At 37.2% G+C, this 21,162-nt stretch overlaps 1 protein-coding gene across 3 annotated transcripts in view; it reads left to right on the top strand.

The window, feature by feature from the left end:
* LOC111872657 (aminopeptidase N) overlaps positions 1–21,162 on the top strand; it is a 44,808-nt gene that overhangs the window by 1,498 nt on the left and 22,148 nt on the right. Inside the window, exons 2-9 of one of the 3 annotated variants that reach the window (XM_023866748.2) lie at positions 6,803–7,349; positions 11,110–11,256; positions 12,297–12,587; positions 14,017–14,200; positions 15,262–15,418; positions 18,285–18,366; positions 19,315–19,489; positions 20,635–20,827. In XM_023866748.2, the coding sequence (XP_023722516.1) occupies positions 6,835–7,349; positions 11,110–11,256; positions 12,297–12,587; positions 14,017–14,200; positions 15,262–15,418; positions 18,285–18,366; positions 19,315–19,489; positions 20,635–20,827 (1,744 nt within the window). In that variant the 5' untranslated portion in view covers positions 6,803–6,834. Of the gene's footprint in view, positions 1–6,802; positions 7,350–8,372; positions 8,570–8,713; positions 9,081–11,109; positions 11,257–12,296; positions 12,588–14,016; positions 14,201–15,261; positions 15,419–18,284; positions 18,367–19,314; positions 19,490–20,634; positions 20,828–21,162 lie in introns of those variants that run through there. The other 2 variants (XM_023866749.2, XM_023866750.2) reach the window with 2 other exon arrangements.

Genomic DNA, 21,162 nt, shown 5'->3' with positions numbered 1-21,162 from the left:
AAACGTCAGATAACACCACATTTACACGGTGCCAAATCCCAGAAGACTGCTTTCTTCAAAGATAAAAGATGTTGATATATATTTTTAACTGGTTTAATGTAAACATAACTTGTGCTACTTGTTTCAACCATCTAGTTCAGGTCATCATCAGACACCTATGAACGTAACTCAAGTGATTACAATCACACAACAGGATACAATCTATAAAGTTTATAAACATTTTGTAGGTAAGATTTGCGGTTCTCACTGCACTGACTATAAGGAATACTACCTTATACGATGTGACACCTTATAGTCTGGTAGAAGTTAACTGACATTTTAGAGGAATGTAGTGCCTTAACCTTGTTCAGGGCGCAAGAGGACAGCAGTACTTCATTTTAAACATTGATAAACTTCTACCAGATTGTCACATTCCAGAAAATATCACTCTTCATTTTGTACATAGATTTTGCTTCACTCATATTAAATGTATGATACATTCCTAATCCAATCTCAGTCATTAGCCTTTCTGTTGTAGCAATTCTACATCATAAACCTGAAAGAATGTAATAGAAATGTATAGAAACTATTCCCTATAAAGTTTTGTGGATTGCTATAGTTGTTCACCAAGTAACCTCATGCCATTATGCACATAAGCATCCTAACTACATTGGCTTGTTCATAAGACTGGCAGCTGTCAAAAAATAATATAATTTTACTTCTAGTAGTAGGCCTCTTTGAATACCTGTCATGAATATTACAAACCAGAATGCTTCCATCATTTCAGAGGTCATTCAAAACTTATTTTTCTTTTTAGTTCACATTAGAAGATTCTGTTTAGAATACTGTGAGAGCTCATCCTGTCAAATGTCTTTCCCTTTTATTTTGCAGTCAAAAGGGATATATGTCTGCACTCCTCCATATGAAGCATATTTCTGCTGATATTAGTCCCCTCACATAAGTTCTTATTGTTCATGATTCACTACCATAAGGTAATCTAGGTCTAGCAAGTGTCATACAAATTCATATTATTTTCCAAAAGATTATCTGTGCATATTAATTTTATATTTTTTTTTCTCAAGTGATAAAGTAGTTAACAGGGTGTTGAGGAGAATATTTTGACCGAAGAGGGATGAAGTGACAGGAGGTTGGAGAAAACTGCACAGTGAGGAGCTTCATAACTTGTACTCTTCTCCAAGTATAATTAGAATGATAAAGTCAAGGAAGATGAGGTGGGCAGGGCATGTAGCACGAATGGGGGAGACGAATGTGTATAGGATATTGGTGGGAAAGCCAGAAGGAAAAAGACCACTGGGAAGACAAAATCGTAGGTGGATGGACAATATTAAAATGGATCTTAGATAGGATGGTATGGATTGGATTGATCTAACTCAGGATAGGGACCAGTGGAGGGCTCTTGTGAACATGGTAATGAACCTTCAGGTTCCATAAAATGCTGGGAAATTCTTGAGTAGCTGCAGAATTGGTGGCTCCTCCAGAAGGGCTCAGCTCCATGAGTGAGTAAGTAAGTAAGTGATAAAGTAGTCAGTGTGTCTGAAAAAGTGAGTTTTGTTTTCTTCTCTCTTGGGCTATTAAACTTGAAAGACACGATTCCAAATGGAACAATGCTTATACAGTTCTCTTGCCAAGTTATTTTAATTTTGAGCAGATAATTTGATATGGATCTCACTGATCTGAAATAGAAGTGGCTGAACTAATGTGAGAAATTACATTAACATTCCTGTAATTGTTCAACAGATAATAGATTGTTAGAAGGGATATTATTATTTCATTACTGTAACTAGGTATAGACTTGTTTGAGCAAAACATTTAAGTATGCTGTTTCCACACTAAAATTTACGTGCATTATATAATTTGCGTGGCTGTAAATTTTATGACATCTCAGTTCCCAGCAGAGGCAAAAGATCTGTTTTTTCTGTTCATCACACATATACTAGTTCTAAAGTTCACTGAGCCTCCTGTCCAGTGGGTCCTGGAGTTTGTTTCCCCAGGGTAAAGCAGCTAGAAAATGTAGCTGACCACTAACATCCATCTAGTGCTGAAGTCAAAAAATGCATGGGTCAATACCATCATTCTGCCATGCATCTTCAACTCATGGCGCTTAAATAATTTCTGGGATAAACTAACCTTAATCCCATAAATTAGGGCTCCATAACCTTTCATTATATTATTTTCTGTCTTCTCAATAAATGAAACATTTCATTATAGTGTTTATTTATTATAACATCAGATTTTTTCCTCATTAATTTTTGTGCTAGTAGCACAAATATTTCTCCTTATATTGATTCATACAACATGAAATATATGTTTCATTTTATTCTATATGAGACAAACTCCGTCTTAAGTGCAACAATTTAATTGTAGTTCTTTCTTCTTTCCTTCCTCTACACTACATGTTTCGGCCCTAAATGGCCATCATCAGGTGTATATTCTTACGTAGCTGCTACACTGCCCGTAGAATTAAATTACAATTAAATTGTTGCACTTAAGACAGAGACTGTCTCATATATTGTGTGAGTGTAACAGGATGCTTAAATATATATTGTTTCATTTTATATTCTATTAAGTCTCAGAAAAATGTTTACACCACAAAAATTAAGTTTTTCTAAAACCTACCTGAGACACATTTTGGCTTCATTTGTTATTCTCAGACATTGTTACCCACATTTCCTAATACTTCTGTCAATGCTGAAACTAACATTGTCAAAGCCAAAATATGTTCTAAATAAAATTTCCCATAAGTAATTTTCTAAGAAAATCAACTTTATTGTAAGAAGTTTTTTAACATGATTACAAATGATCATGTCAATCATACAATGAAATATTGTACGAGTACCTAAATGATGGTCTATAAAAAAGTAAAAAAAAAAGTAAAATCCCTGTGCTTAATGACTTAAGCACTATGCCATGAAGGCGTGTGGGGGAATGGATGTATAGATCCACATTTGCTTGACCTCAGCACTAGCTTGAGGTGATTGGTCAGCTTCACGCTCCTGCCACTTTACCCCCGGGGAAAGAGCCCCCGGTACCCATTAGATGTACTTTAAAGAACTAATTCAGCACATTTTTGGCCTTAGTGCTTCTTGATACACCCTCACCCCTAATCTAATTTGAATTATCCTATGCTATTTTTACCAAAAGAATGCTTGTATTTTTATCAGTATTTTCTAAAGAGATGTCCAGTTCTGGTCTCCATATCCTAATTGTTATAACAGATTTGCTGAATCTCTGTTCTATTTCTGTTAGAGACTGTGTTAACATGACATGTTACATAAAATATGTGTTTTACTAGAGCTAAATAAACATACACAAAGGTTAACATAGAAAGGTGTACTTGTCTCCCTTTGATATTTTTAGTTGTCCTTTATGTCATCAATTTTATCTTCCATTGGTGAATGAACATTCAGAATGATATCACACCAGCAACCTCTTCTTTTTTTTATTGCTCGTGGGGTGGGACTAAGTCCCTTGTACTGTGGCCACTTCTGGCCTATTGTACCAGCTCCAGATGATAGGGGAGGGTGATGGTGGAGCAGTTGGTGGAATGAAGATTGGCAGGGGAAACCGAAGTACTCGGAGAAAACCTGCCCCAGTGCCACTTTGTCCACCACAAATCCCACTTGACCAGACCCAGGATAGAACCCAGGCCGCCACGGTGGGAAGCCAGTGATTAACCGCTTGAGCTATGGTGCGGCCACAGCAATCTCTTAGTAATGTATATGATATCCTATCACTAATGAACTCTACCCTCTTAACTGCTGATATGATTTTCTTATGTATGTAAAAACCTTCACCCAATTCATGAAACTCATTCTTCTTTCCATAGAAAAATGCATATTCACCTGCTGGTTTGGTGCCGCTTCCATCCCATCTGACCTCTTGTACTCCCAACAAATCTAACTTATATTTTGAGATTTCTTCCGCCACTGCCCCGAGCGAACCTGCCCTATACATACTCTAACATTCCAAGTACCAAATTTCATATCCATTTTCTTTTGCTTAGGTCTTTTTTCTAAGAAATCTGTCTAGGTCTGAGGTTTCTTGTTATCTTTAGTAATAAGCTTATTTTCTATGGTGAGGAGTTGTTAGCCCCACGCCCAACCCCAAGCTGCACTACCACCCATTGTTGGCTGACCATGACTGTTTATTCAATATTTTCGCAGCTACCCTCTGTACCTGGAGGGCATCTCCTCCATCCACAACCTGAGGACGCGCAATGCCATGGCAAAAAGAGACTCACCTAACATGGTTTAATTTTTCATACAAAGTCAATTTTCCAGGCTTCTGGCTTTATGTCCATTTGCCTCATAACCGTTCACATGCCCCACCTACCGGAAGGAAAGCCATGAATGAAATCCTGTGAAGTTTCATCTTGTTATTTTCCTAAAACCCTTTGGTAAATGCAAAAATAAACTTCTTCCCCAGAAATCCCAATTATCTTGTAATTCATCTTTGTCACTGTAAGTTTCTTCACAAAAACAGGATTATAAGATTATGGAAACAATCTTTATACTGGTAACTATTACAGCTCTTTTTTAACATAATCCCTAATTGTGACACGAGTGAGTATTGCCTCTGAAAGTTGATACCTGTATCTAGTAGTTAAATACTGTAAAAGTTAGAGCACTAAATCATTCAAGGTCCTTATTTGAAATAACAAATCTTGATAAAATTTAACCATTAACTGCGCTATTTAAAGTCAGCGTATTCTCACTCAATCAGGTAAATTATTTTACTGTCTGCTACATGCTTTGGCATGATTATGTAAAACACAGCAGAGGATGTTTATCCCTTCAAAACTGAATTTCTTCTAAATAATTTATCAATCTTAAATGCACTATGTGGGCAGAGGGCAAATTTTTAATATATTAAAGCAGGTGGAACACACAGGAACTACTGGGTTATAAAGTTTTAATTACAGTGCTTCCCCACGTATAAGGCATAATAAATGGATAAGATAAGAGAAAATGTAATAATCTCTTATTTGATTAGTGTGGTTACATTATCAGCATTTAATTCTTTGCAGTATTAAAACACCTGATAAATAGATTATCTGAGAGATGCAGGTTTCAAAAGTATGGTGCAAACATGTAAGATAATCAATTCAGATATGAGGGTTTGCATAATATATTTTATAAAACAAACAAATATGATGGTGTTAAATCTTTCATATATTTTTCTTAATAGTAATAGAAATTCTTATGTATGTCACAATCAATAATTAATATCACTATAAAGATATAAATTAATTTTCAACTATTTACTGAATAAGAAGCATTTGATAAACTAGCTGTCTCTAATGTGTATTTGTTTTCATGGACATGAACTTTTAAATAAATGTTGAGTTTATGACACTTTGAATTTAATGTTCTTTCAATGTTTTTAGGTACGAAAGAATGGTATGTGGCAGAATGTATATAATATAGATATTCTAAAAAGATGAAGTCTGTACTGACTCCACTTTCAGCAGGTTTCATAATGAATGTAACGAATTTAGCAACTTTACTATATTCTTCTGTCAGTATGTATCTTTCATGCTTATCTGGATACATCTGGTATTGCAGCTCCTTGGTTAAATTTAAATTTCATGAATATTTAAAATCTCCTGATTAAACAGGGAATTTCGGTTTATTTGAAGGTATTTCAAATTATCTGTTGCACAGCATTGTGTCCAAATTGGGTGTCTTCTGGTAATAAACTTTAAAAATATGTATCTCTTTGAAAAAAATATTCTGCAGAAAAATGTACAGCTGAATAATATAGAAGTATTTAATTAATTGTTAGCTGTATTTTTTTAATCTGCTGGGTATTTAGTGTGATGAATTAATTAATTCAAGCATTTTTGTGATGTGTACAACATGTACAAAAAAATTTTTAAATTTATTCAGTATTTAATAATGGAAATCCATTCACTCTTTGCAGATTTTTCCGTGTGCACAGATAGTTGGACAAGACCAACAATGAAAGTTCCGCATTATTATACATGATCATGTCCAAATGAATTCAGAGTACAGGAAACGTTTTAAAAAATTACATATATATTCAGGTCCATTTTAAGACAGTGGTGACCCTTGGTGACATATAATCTTGGATCCACCCCCTTTGCACTTTTTTTTTCACCTTATAATTAGATAGCAGGGCAGAGTCTATATTAACAAAAGCAAAAGAGATAGGAAATAATTAAAATATATAACATAAAAATCATCTCAGTTTAAAATTTTTTTCAAAATGAAATTAAGATTTTATAAATTCATTATGTGGTAGTGTAGTTAGTTGAGGAACTATGCTACAAGCCAGAAGGTCGTGGGTTCGATTCCTGGTGAGGTCACTGGATTTTTTAATTGGCCTAATCCTTCCAGCCACACTATGGCACCGGGGTCGACTCAGCCTCTACTAGAAATGAGTACCAGGAATCTTTTCTGGGGACAAAAGGGTGGCCAGACTGTAAGGCTGACAACCTCACTGCCATCTGTGAGCCAATTGTCTAGAAAATGTGGGAGCCCCAACCTCTCACAACCCTATGGGTCTCCACAGCCTGTTACAACAATATGTAATTGTGTAGTATGAGTATATTTAAAGAAAAAGACTCATGTTGTTGCCAGCACAATTCAGGGTTCAGACCTCTAGTGATCACAGTTAACGAGAAATTCCTGCAATGATTCTTACCTAAATAAGCTGAGAAAAACCAAAAAGACCAGTCAGTATTGTCTATATGTGTGCAGTTTATAGACACGTGATTATTTCTTTTATGCATTAGTTTGTCAGACTTACATCATTGATATGTGTCTTATGTTCTTTTCAGCATCAAGCGAAAGCAAATAGTTTACACATAAAATGGAGTGGAAAATAGTGAAATTTTCCACAACATTACTACAAATTCTAGTAGTAACCAACTTTACATCAGCATCTCCTTTATTGGAAGCAGCAGTCCCATCTAACATCAGAACCAGTGAAATAAACTATCGTCTACCTAATAATGTGATACCAAGTAATTACATAATTACACTGGATCCTCTCAAAGAGGCTGATGACCCTGAAACCTTCACTGGTGAGGTGAAAATCACAGTGAAAGTAACTGAAGACACTAACAGCATTACACTTCATTATAATGACTTGTCTATTGATAGCATAACAGTTACTCCAGTTATTGGTGGCACAGAAATTCCTGTGGATTATGAGTATGAAAGTGTCACTCATTTCTGTGTCATAAAAATTAATTCAGAAGATGAAAATATAATATTCAAAGCAAGCGAGGAGTACATAATTACAATAAATTATAAAGGACACCACAGAAATGACATGTATGGGTTCTACAGGAGTTCATATAAAGATGAAGATGGTAAAACAGTGTAAGTGTACTGATCAACCTGTTAAGATATAAAATAAGATAAAATGTCAGATGATAAGATTTTTATTTTGACTAGAGGCTCCACATACTCACAGTCTAGTCATAACACACAAAACTCCGTGACCTGTAGTCTGCAAGCGAACTATACCGACCGACCGACCGAGCGACCGCCGCTTGCCGGCGAAGTTAGTGCCTACTTTTGCTGATAGAGAATGTCCCGTGGTCAGTGCAATGAATCTCCACAGCCGTTTATCTCCGGTTTCTAGACCGGAGCCGCTATTTCCTTGAAATAGACCCTCAATTATCCTCACGAGGCTCAGTGGACCCCAGTCCAGACCCACTACTTCTCAGAAAATCTGGTATAGCCGGGAATCGAACATGGGACCTGTGGATCTGTATTATTTTTTTTATTGTTAGTGGGGTGGGTCTAAGTCCCATGTACTGTGGCCACTTCTGGCCTATTGTACCAGCCCCAGATGACAGGTGAGGGTGATTGTGAAGAAACTGGTGGGAAACCGAAGTACTCGGAGAAAACCTGCCCCAGGGCCACTTTGTCCACAACAAATCCCACTTTACCAGACCCGGAATCGAACCCGGGCCGCCGCTGTGGGAAGCCCGCGACTAACCGCTTGAGCTATGGCGCGGCCCGTGTGGATCTGTAGCCATGAACTGTGACCACTAGACCACAGAGGCGGTCGTCATAACACACTATCTTAAGAAAGTATAGGTTTTAACAAGTTCTTCTAAATATGCATTTTTCGTGAAAGTGATGACAGACTATCAGTATTTTTGACACAGTCACCCACCAGCAGAATTCGTACTCGAACCACCTTCTGTACTCCTTTATCAGCACACTGTGCTGTCCCCCCCCCCCCACTAGCAATAAAAAAATAATTATGGTTTCAAGGCTCAGAAGAAAACTTGAAAGTCGAATACACAATCACGTGATCTCCACGATCTCCACCATCTCCACGGTCGCCACCGGTCGCCACACTCTGCTGCGCTCTGCTGGGCCGCACGCGTAGTTTCTTCAGGTCTCAGGTGGCTCAGGTGCTCAGGTGTTTTCTTGGGAGCTAGTAAACACAACAGCACTCGCTGGAAAGGAAGCACACACAAAACAGGATCAAATGGCAGTTAAAAAACTGAAAGTATACCACGAACATGAGGGGCAAGCTGCCAAGAAAAACACCTTGATATATTTACAAAATGACGACACCCCAGGTGAGGTGAAATAATATGCAACAAAAATTGTAAAGGATTTTATCTCGTTTTACTTAAAAAAAGAAGACAACAGCGTGTGATTTTTAACACAAATTAAAACAGTGTAACAGTTTTTTTACACAGTTTTAGTAAAATATCTGTAACCTAAAACACCTGAAGATGGCCGGTTGAGGCCGAAACATGTAGTGTTGAACTATAGAATGTAAAAAGTGGTGCAATTTTGACGGAACGTAAACAATGGACACTAATTTGAACAATTGCAACGGGATGCTGAAATACAGAATCAGAAACGAATTGTATTTGTTTTATCGTTTACTAATATGATCTTTTGAAATAAACACTTAAAATGTTTTATATTGGGTAAATTTTGTGGGTCTGGAATGGATTAATTCAAGTTGCATTATTTTAAATGGGGAAATTTAACTTTAAAGTCGAACCGTCACCTAGATCACCTAGAACGGATTGTGTTTGAAGATTGAGGTTCAACTATACTGGAAAAAGAGCAGTGCCAGTAAGATATCAGCCTTGCATAAAATTCAGAATCCGGTTGCAAATTTAATTTGGTGCCAGAAATAACTTCTCTTACTTAAATAGAGTCCATATATTTGTACACATTTTGAAATATCATGTCTGATTTATTTACCTGAATTTAAAACCTATAATACTGAGGCTGATTAATGATTTTCCAAATGCTGTACTGATTTTAACAGTGAATCAAATTTAAATCCCACATATTTTAACACATCGCAGAACACCAGAGACAAATCCAAATTCTCCCTTTTTAAATTTCAAAATTGGATGGATGGATAGACATAGTCTGACATTTAACCAGAACATCATTAATGCCAGACAGAAAAAAAGAGGCCGTGAAAGGATTGATCATAATCCAAATCTTTAATTGACTCACCTCCATCTAGTGCCAAGGGTAAGAATGGTGGAGCTACACATCCAGTCCTCCATGCATCTTCGCAGCAAAATGCATGATTAATTAAGCACGGAGCAACCTTGCCTATTTTAAGTTACCAAATCTTTAATTGAATGTTAATGTGTAAACAAGTTTTATGTCCATTTCTTATTGAAACAGTATCTTGTCACATTTTTTTTTTGTTATAAATCACAATTGGCTTCCACCTCTGACCCATATATACAGTCATGGCTATGATATGATGGAAATATAATCTATAATAACATTAAGTCAATAAGTAGGTCAAATTTGGTTTTCATTCTTTGGTTTCTGTCAGTCACACAATATTTTACACTCAAAACTGATAATAAGATTAGATGTAAAGAAGGCGTGTTCTACCCTGAAGATGGGGCCAGCATGATCTCCAAAATGTTTATACTTATCTACAAGACTGCATGACATCATATCCCAGAAAACTGTAAGCCAAGGAAATAAGAGGCAAGGAACAATGCTGTTTACTTGATGGTTGTTGCTTGCTTTTATGATCTTTTGACCCTAAAGACAGAAGTAGTAAGTTAGTCTGACATATTAGCGAATTTATACCTGCCCTCATGGGGTCACATCACACTAGACAGTGCTCTTCAAGGAAACCCATAAATTTTAATAAAGCACTTAAAAATGTATAAAACACTATGTTTATAAAACAAAAACTGCTTCTGTTTTGTGCAGTGAACTTTTCGTTTCCAGGTCATTGCAAGATTAAGAAACGCAGCTGAGAACCGTGAATAATCTGAAAATAAATTAATTTCTTGAAGCACAAACATATAANAAACGAAGAATACACGGTGCCTAAACCCAGAAGACAACTTTCTTAAAATAATCAGTTGTTGCTGAATCTTATAAGACACATGACAGTCTAATTACATGAAACAAAAGAATGGAGGCTATGTAATTTGGTTGAATTTGTCTCGGTACCATTATGATGTCACCATTTGTGTAACGCGGAAACATAAAATAAGGCATAGCTTTAAAAGTAGAACCAAACTTAAGTGAAGATATTCAAATTTAGAAAATCTCTTTCAACCTACTGATTTTAATTTTTTTTTTTTAATGTGTACCTGTTGGTTTCAAGATTTTCACAGTAGTATGATGAATATGTTCTGATGGGTTGTAACACCAACATAATTGGGAGACAGCCCATTTTTTTTTTTTTTCAGATGAACATGTTACCTCCATCTTCAGGGTCGATCCTGAAGATGGAGATGTTCCTCTTTAATGTTAGGCTCTTTCTGGACTATGCAGTGTTATAAGCCAGAAACTTAACTCTTTGGATATCCGTTCGTTACTGGCCCACATATTGAAAATTTCAGTCCATTCTGAATCAGGAGAACAAGTCTTAAGTTCACAGGGCGAAACAAATGTATGAAGTTCATGGATTCAGAAACGAAGTGTTATCTAGCCATAAAATTTGTATTTGTTTGCTGTAACTCATTCAAATAACATTTGACCCTTCCTTTTCTAAGAGAAATCGGACTGTCATTCGCATAATAGTTTATGTACATTAGATGATCACAGATGGTTTCAGTTGATAATACTCTTTCCCATACAAATAATCTATGTTGTTTTGTTCATGCAGATGGCTAGCAACCACCCAATTTGAGCCGGGAAATGCTCGACGAGCTTTCCCTTGTTTCGATGAGCCAGCTCTCAAAGCCACATTTAAAATCAGCATTAAAAAGAAACCCGGTCTCCAAGCAATATCTAACATGCCAAGAGAAGATGAGTAAGTATTTCATGTTATTGGATTAATATAGATATTAGATAAGTTAGCTAAGGATAGACTGCTTCCCAACAACAGACTATCTACACAACTTATGAGTGAAGAGGTGACAATAATTTTATTTCATCACTAAAATATCTGGTGAAGAAGGGCACCATTAAATACATAACACCTTTAATCAAGCCATGATTACTACATCCACTATCATTTCCAGTTTGTCCTCTTGACTATCCTCTCACATTCAACAATAAATAAAGACTGAATCTTATACAACTCCATCAAACAACCCGCCTTCAAATTACTTACTTATTCCTATTTCCGTACTGCCCATATTCTTTCTCGTATGGAGGAAAGCAATTGAGATGCTGTGGCACACAATAAGAAATATGTAAGAGTGTTGCTTAAACAAATTTTAATCTGCACAAATAAGTGTATTATCACCAGGGCCTGGATTTTGATGACCTAAAATATGACCCAAAAATGTAATATGCAGGGCCCGGATTTTGATGACCTGAAAATATTAAAAAAATGACTGAAAAAATCCAGAAAAATGACCTAATGGAGAAAAGAAAGAACACTTCGCTTCCATGTTATTCACATTTCAGAAAACATATGAAGAAAAATTCCCTAAAATGGCCAAAAATGAGAAGAAATGCCCTAAAAGTCCAAAAATTTACCAAAAAATTACCCCCAAAATGAAAAAATGACCTTAAACCTAAAAATGTAAAAAATGACAAAAATTACCTATAAAATTTACATTTCTGTAACCAGCAGCTCATATCTGAGACTTATATGTTTAAGAGCATTGCATAGGATACAAGGAAAAAAGATGACATGTCATCAAAATCCGAGCCCTGATTATGACTAACATGATGTGCTATTTGGGAATATAAATAAATAACATTAAATTACTACGTGTCATTATGTTAAGTATGACATAAAATATTTTTATATATTGCATTTTTCTGCTTTAAATGGTGTAATGGGTTGCAATAAAATCATAAGTTGTATACACAGAATCACAAGTAACATATATTTTACAGTGACGATGAGACATACTATAACTTCGAAATAACGCCAGTCATGTCCACATACCTCATTGCCTTCATAGTGTCAGATTTTACTGTTCTGCGTAATGAACCAGAGAATTTTGGAGTCTGGGCAAGAAAAGGAGCCATTGAACAAGCAGAATATAGCCGTGATGTAGGGCCAAAACTTCTTCATGCTATTGAGGGTTTTCTGGATGTGAAATACCCATTGCCTAAGCTGGATGTAGTGGCTGTGCCTGATTTTTCTTCTGGAGCCATGGAAAACTGGGGTCTTACAACGTACAGGTGAGATCAAATCATAGTGCTCATGTGTGTGTGATAGAGAGAGAAGGGGGCAGCTCTTCTTAATTTTTGCAGTATGTGATAACTACAGATTATGAGTAAAAGGGATAAAGTAATTTTATGTGTTTAATATGATAACTGTCATAAGGTGCAGTACGAGTATATCAAAACCTGATATGGGATAATGTATACAACCATCAGCATATCTGAGTTTATTCTGAGATTAAAATTTTCCAGGTTAACTTATACACAAACTCAGAAAGATGCTATAAATTTTTATTTACTTCAAACCTTGAACGGCCAAAAGTCAGTTTTGTTGGTTATATAAATGATGCTGTCAGAAGTAAGCCTACATAATGTCAACAGCCAAAAGAGATCAGAATCTATAGTCTTTCTTTCATTTATTACAGTCTGATAGTCATTTCATATGAGATGTCATTCATGCTTTGTGTCTGTCAGCTGACTCACTGAAAGTATGAAGAAGTTTAATTTTCCAGTAACTCACCAATTGCAATAATTGTGAAGTTGATCTACAAAACATAATTTTCTATCTAGTGTCTGTTACAAAATGGGACCTGTGGTAGCATAGCTGGTTGAGGCACTATGCTACAAGCTGGCAGGTCCTGGGTTAAATTCCTGATAAGGTTATTGGCTCATCCATTTGGCCTAAACCTTCCTGGCGCACTATGGCCTTGTGGTCGAGTCAGTTTGTAACATAAAAGAACCAGGAATCTTCATGCGGGTAAAGGGTGGTGGCATCCTCACAGCCATGTGTGTCAGTTGTCTAGAAAATGGGGGAGCCTTGATGTCTCATAACCTTATGAGCCTCCATGGCCTGTTATAGGAATAGTTATACCTTTTATTTCCTACAGTGTGACAGAATTGTGTATACTCGTACTACTTTGTAGTTCTGTTGTAATCAAATTTGAATCGCTGCTATTACTGTCAGACTGTACACCTCTAGTAGCATACTTCACCTTATTTTAAATGGATAGTGAAATTTTTCAATTTACCTAATCCTTCCAGCCACACTATGGCCCTGGGGTCCACTCAGCCTCTAACAGAAATGAATACCAGGAATATTCCTGGGGGTAAAGGGTGGTCGGCACGTAAGGCTGACAACCTCACCGCCATCTGTGAGCCGATGGTCTAGAAAATGTGAGAGCCTCAACATCTCACAACCCTATCGGCCTCCACGGCCTGTTACAGGGATAGCTTTACCTTACCTTTACAAAATGAAATTACTGTACAGTAAGATATCTGTATACAAGGACTGCAGTATACACATAACAATGTAACCTGCAATAAGAAATTATTAGAAATATGTAGAATTACTGGGCTGAGAAGCTAATAAGTATTTTAGTCTACAATTCTTCATTTTTTTTTCAGAAAGAAATACTATCCATATTGAAATTTTATTCTCAAATTTCAGGGAAAGGATCGTCTTGTATGATGAGGATCATGCTACTGCAGCAACCAAACAACAGATTGCAACAGTGGTGGCCCATGAGTTTGCACACCAGTGGTTTGGTGATCTAGTTAGCCCTGAATGGTGGAATTACTTATGGCTCAATGAAGGATTCGCTACCTATTTTGAGTCCTTTGCTACAGATCTGGTGAGATTCACAATAATGTGGAATATAGAGACCCTCCAGTGTTCCTAATTACATTCTGTTTCTAAAACGGTAATGGTACTCAGATTTATGTTACATTATTTCAAGGAAATAGCGGCTCCGGTCTAGAAAACCAAAATTAACGGCCACAGGGATTTGTTGCGCTGACCACACGACACCCTCTATCTGCAAAAGTTGGCACTAACTTCGCCAAGCGGTGGTCAATCGGTCAGTATAGTTCACTTGCGGACTAAAATCACGGAGTTTTTAGATGTAAAAGTTGTCCCTGTGCTTAACTAATTAAGCACTATGCCATGAAGGCATATGGGGGTGGATGTATAGATCCACATTTTCTTGACCTTGCACTAGCTGGAGGTGAGTGGTCAACTTCACTCTCCTCCCGCTTTGCCCCCGGTTATAGAGTCCCCATTACCCATTGGATAAGAGTGTGAGTGGGCCCCAGAACCAGTCTGGACAACATGGAGAAGAGAAAATTCTTGACCCTATCGGGACTCGAAGTCTGACCCATCAGTCATCCAGCCATAGCCAGTTGCTATACCGACTACACTATCCCTGCGCTTTACACTTATGTTATACTGAGAATATTGCTAAACTAAAGCTCATTACAACGGAGGACAATAAGGAGAGATAGGCTATTTAGATCAGTCAGCTGTGAATAACTACACCTTGAACCAGTAACTTATCACAATGCTATAGCTCAAGCGGTTAGTCGCTGGCTTCCCACCGCAGTGGCCTGGGTCTGGTCAAGTGGGATTTGTGGTGGATAAAGCGGCGCTGGGGCAGGTTTCCTCTGATTACTTCGGTTTCCCCTGCCAAACTTCATTCCACCAATTGCTCCACAATCACCCTCACCTATCATCTGGGGCTGGTACAGTAGGCCAGAAGTGGCCACAGTACAAGGGACTTAGTCCCACCCCACTAGCAATAAAACTTATGACAACATTAATATGTCTGTCTTTGTATTAGATTCTTATGAATTAACATGGCTGTGTTAATGTTTCTGTAGCTAACATGCTCTATATACATATTATATATGTATATAGGTTGAAACAGAATGGCGACTACAAGAACAATTTGTGGTTCGGGATCTTCAGTCTGCCCTTGCTGCTGATGCTTTATTAACAACTCATCCAATCACTCAGCCTGTCGATAGTCCAAATAGTATACGGGCCATCTTTGATACAATTTCTTATGAAAAAGGTAATTACACAACAAAATTATGGTTTACTTCAGTTATTCAAAACAGATTATTTTTTTACTTAATATGTAGTTGCTCACTATAGATATTGATGTAAAATCACTTCAGCTTAACTCGTTAACTCCATATGTTGTGTCTCTCTTGAAAAGGATGATAAACATCACACAGAAATATGATTTTCAAACATAATTGGTACCAATTGACTTTTATTCAGGGAGGAAAATGAATGGATGAATGTAAATATTCAGTAGTGGTGAATAGATCTAGTTTTATCTCTTAAAATCACTCCTAATACTTCAATCATCAAACAAAAACAAAACTCCGTGGCCCATAGTCTGCAAGCGAACTATACCGACTGAGTGACTGCTGCTTGTCAGTGAAAAAATTACCAACTTTCGTGGATAGAGGGCATCACGTGGTCAGCGCAACGGATCCCCACTGCCGTTAATCTCAGGTTTTTAGACCAGAGCCTCTATTTCCTTGCAATAGCTCCTCATGAGGGTGAGTGGATCCTGTTCCAGACCCACTACTTCTCAGCAAATCTGTTAGAGCCGGGAATCGAACCCAGACCTCTGGATCTGTAGCCAGGAACTTTGACCAATAGACCACAGATGCAGTCAGTATTTCAGTCATAGGGGCCTATAATCGCCAGAAAGAGAGTATTAAAAAAATAGATTTCTACCAATCATTCAAGAGATATTTTGTTTATATCCCGTATAGGGACCGGCTATCCTGAGTAGGAACATTTTCAGCTTCAGTTAATAGAGAATGTCAAAATAATTCCTTAAATTAGGCTGTTACCACTTCACTTAGGAGTATTCTCAGAGTCCTACTCATTCCCGTCTGTTGCTGCATACTGCAGCTGAGATATCATCATCAATTGGCCTAAAAGTAAGCCTTTTTATAAACAGTCCAGTATTTATACTATTATGATATGAAACATTGTTTACATGGGAAAATTTCCAGCTGCCTAATTATTAGTTCTTGCATTTTATAGTGCCAGTCAGGGCTGAAAATGGGGATAGACATGAGTCTAATGCCTGCTTAGTTCCGAAGTGCTTCATTTTGTTGAAGCATTTCGAGTGCCTTAAGATGTCATAACAAGTTTCCCACTAATTATGTATATAGGAATAAATTTATGAACTTGCACTTTAATAATTTTTTCTTAACATTTCGCAGACCGGCGATTTAAATATTTAAATCACCCTGGGGACAGGCATTTTTAAACCTACTACCCTAACTTGTGCACTGTTCACTTTAAAAATTCATATATAATTTCCTAATTAATTTTATGAACTAAAATTTTTGGAGAACACTTTCCAGTGCTTCAAGAAGTGCTTGAGAGTGTGATATTTTTGGAAACATTCCCCTTTGTGAAGTGGCATTACAGAGAACTTGCAAATGTAGACATGCTCCTTTTTTTGTGAACTGTGGAAACATGGCATTGCCTAGAAAGATGCTTCCCTTTGGAATGTTCACTCTTCACAATTTTCACGAGGGTATGTTTCCACATATCACCCGAGAGTCACCCTGTGGGATCCACATGAGGCTTGTGTGGGTTGGGATTGGATGGGCACGGTCGCACTAAGTCTGTGTCTGACTCTGGTTCTGCCACCACCACCTGGTCTGTAGCCCAGGGCTTTGCCACATTCATCAGAAATGCTTTGTATTTCAATTTTGAATCAGGGTTTAGATTTTTGTGATTTTTTAAATTTTTTACTGTCCCTGCAATGTTAGTCACCGCAATGTTATTACCCCCATTATCATCGGAGCTACGGTCACTTTTACTGTCTGTGGCCACAATTCTTTGATCTCCCCTGTCACTGATGCTCTCTCAAACACCATAACTATGCATCTCACAAGGCAGGTCAGCTGGATCATCGGAAAAGAATTTGTCCTTGTCCATACCCCAACACTAACTACTGGCTGATACATACAACTTGAAGAGCAACAAAGCATTATCGCTTATAGTAGCTTAAGAAAACAGCGAGATCAACTTACTGACAAGTAAGTGAATATTCCAGAGTTTTATTGCGCCATTGCGTGCAACTTGGGTGGCGCCAGAGAGATGTATAGTGTGTTGCAACTTATCGTGTTTTAAAAACCTGTTAACAGGCGAACGGTCCGCCATGTTTAAAAGCGAAAAACCTTTTAAAGGGTGCGCGGTCTGCAAAGTGTTAATATTTGTTGGTCATTCCCCTCAGTTTTTCTTCTAATAGGGACAGCTGCCTAATTCTGAAGACGTTTCCACCCCTAAGAACAATAAGTCCAACTGCTTTAGAATAAACTAACTCTCAGATTATAATGCACAGATCCAACATATTCTTACAATGGAGTGACCTGTTCCAATTCATAAGCAAGTTGTAACAGGTGTACAGAATTCAGGCTCTTGTGAACACAGTCATGAACTTCAGGTACCGCAAATGGCAGGAAATTTATTGAGTTGCTAGACAATTATTACATTCTCAAGAAGCATTCTACTCCAGGGGGTAACAGAATTCTTGTATGAAGTAATAATTAAAATTTTTTTATTTACAGAGACCTCAAGTATAATTACTGTGTTTTCTTCTGCAGGTTGAGGCCAATGTCAGTATTATTCTAATCAAGTATTGCTTGTTTAATGATTGTGACAGTCTTGAATATTTATGGACGTCTTCTCTTGCAATTTAAGTGGAACAGAAATACACAAACCATGAAAAACCCCTTAGTCTAAATAACAGTTCATAATAGTAAGGTAAAGTCAGATAAATAACAGTTGATGTTCATACTGAAAAATTACTTCATTTACATTTCATCACACAACTGTACACCAAAAGTCAAAGTGTGAACCAATGGAAGTTCAATAATATTTTCTATTTCTGCTTATAGCTGGTTCAGTTATTCGTATGATGGAGCATTTTGTGACCACAGAAGTATTCAAAAAAGGATTGAAACGATACTTGGTTGCCCGGTGAGTATGTTGTCAGACCAGCTACTTATGTGCCTTTCATACTCCACATTTCACTATACTAAACATAAAAAAATCAAACAAACTCAGTGGCCTGTAGTCTGCAAGCAAACTAGTTTAGTGCCAACTTTTGCAGATGGAGGGTGTCACGTGGTCAGCGTAACAGATCCCCACAACCATTAATCTCAGTTTTCTAGACCCGAACTATACTAAACATAACAGTAAAAATTTAATTTTACTGTTTTACTGCATTAAATACAGAAAAGGATTTGTCTCTTACAGTAAAACTCCCACGTGATGTTTCTTTGGGGAGTAGTGTGACTGCCTTTGTGGTCTAGTGGTCAGCTGCCTACAGATCCAGAGGTCTGGGTTCGATTTCTGACACTACCAGATTTTCTGAGAAGTACTGGGTCTGGAACAGGGTCCACAAAGCGTTGTGAGGATAATTGAGCAATTTCAAAGAAATAGGGGCTGCGATCTAGAAAAGCAAGATTAATGGCCATGGGGATCCATTGGCTTGACCACATGGCACCCTCTATCCACTAAAGTTGGCACTAACTCTCAGTTCTCTTTTAAACTGACTCATTTTTTTCACATCCCTAATTTTGTTTGGTAATTTATTGCATACTTTGAGTCCCATATTCATTACACCTGTCTTGAAGTTTTTACACATGAATGGTTCTTGCACAGAGCCCTTCATTTCTGAAAAGAGTAGTCAATGGCAGGAGCTGGGTCTCCAAAGAGTACAGAGATACTTCTGTACCGAAACAGATGAATAAGCTGGTGAACTGTCAGGGTAGAGAAGTCAGTCCGCTGATTCCCAAGGACAAAGGCATTGTGGTGGATGGTTTATTATAGATGGGAAACAGTACCTTTGTACAGGATGTAACTGATGTGTTTTTTCGAGTTAACTCACAGTGAGTTATGTAAAAATATTTTTCTCAATTTCAGCGACCATTTGGATGCAAATGAGAACCACCTGTATGAGGCAATAAATGCAGAATTGCTGGAAACAAAACCTGGCTCTCATGAAAATGTTGCTGATATACTGCATACATGGACTCAACAAGCTGGTTATCCTCTTGTGACTATTACTTCAGAAGACAGTGGACTGACGATAACACAGGTACCTGTACTCTTAACATAATTTACTTTTGTAATGTACTATCGGTATACAGACAGCAGTTAAAATTTTTAATATGTGAATTCTCATGTAATCCCAGCATTATATCTTTGGATGCTGCTGCTTAAGGGAAGTTAAAGCTCTAACTTTGATAATTCTGATAAAATGATTATGTGATTTCACCTTTGAAGCCGTGTTGCCATATCTGTACAATTCATTATCAATAACATAAGTAGGTATGATGTGGTATAGCTCAGTCATTAAACTGACTGGCTCATGGTTAGATGACTTGAGATCAATCCCCATTAGGGGCAAGCTTGGTTCTCTCCCTCATTGCATCTGGAGTGATGAGCTAAGGGCTGGATGACTGGGGTTTGATTCTCGGCAGGAGCAAGAGATTTTTCTGTGCTCCACAGCATCCGGATCAAATCTAGAGGCCCCGAGCCTCCTATAAAATGAGTACCAAAAGTTTTTTCTCTGGCGGTAAAGCTGCCAGTACATTAAGCTGATCATTCACCTCCATCTAGTGCCAAGGTCACGAATGGTGACGCTATACCTCCACTCCCTCATATATCTTCATAGCGTGGTGCTTAATTGATTAAATCCAGGGACAACTTTACCTTTAAGCTTATCATTGAATCCAGACCAACCCTCCTCCTATCCAGCAGATTCCATCATGCTCTTGAGGTTAAATTGACTTGGATGTGGAGATGACCACTCAGGAAAATTTTTTATTTTTTTTTTTTTTTTTAAATTGTAATGTTCTGAATACTTGGGCTCATGGCATGTAATGGAGTAAATCCATCAGTTATAATTATATTAGTTAAAATACCCTGAACCATAATGTCAGGCAGTTGTTACAGATCTAAATTCAGAAATATCTGTATGAGGCGTGCTGGCTAAACAAAGATTGCCTGTAAAAGTAGACATATGTATTGAAGAATGAAATTAAACTCAAATTTTGATATGACAGGTAAAATGGTTTCACAACTGAGTGATGGAAATTAGAAATGTGGCGAAGTATAGAAATCTCACTGTACAGCAAAACAAAACTCTTCACTTATTTAAAAAAAAAATAATAGGTTAATGCTTAATCTTAATTATCATGATGTGTAATAAAGACAAAACCAATCCTTCCATTTCTGTAGGAACGGTTCCTCTTAACACGAGCATCTACTCGAAATGAGGGCAGTACTTTGTGGTCTGTTCCTCTCACTTATGCAGTACAGGATGGTGACTTCACTGACACTTCAACCAAAGAGTGGCTAACAGAGTCGTCTCTGAAAATTGGCCGACCAACCGAAGAAGATAAATGGTTTATCTTCAATGTACAACAAATAGGTATACAACACAGTCTGTGACAGTTCACAATAATTCAATAGAATTAAAATATATTTACATTCTGCAGATGCTTCAGCGGATGTATCAAGGATGTAGACTGGTTATTTAATGACAGTGTCAGTATGCAGTGTATATAGGGCCAAGGATGTATAATGGGCCATATACATTTTATACAAATATAAATATAAACGTTAGAGCTATTTATAGACAACTTACTTGTATATCATATTGTTGTGTGTATTAGTGACTAATAACACGGGTTCTGGGTTGGATGAACAGGTTTGTTTACTCCTTATACACACCACGAGTAATTACATATATTTATAGTTCTATCA

The sequence above is a fragment of the Cryptotermes secundus genome, unplaced genomic scaffold (genome assembly GCF_002891405.2).
Source record: "Cryptotermes secundus unplaced genomic scaffold, Csec_1.0 scaffold61, whole genome shotgun sequence".
NCBI classification, from domain to species: domain Eukaryota; kingdom Metazoa; phylum Arthropoda; class Insecta; order Blattodea; family Kalotermitidae; genus Cryptotermes; species Cryptotermes secundus.
Note: the sequence above shows the minus strand (reverse complement) of the source record. Positions and strands in the feature narration are given on the sequence as shown.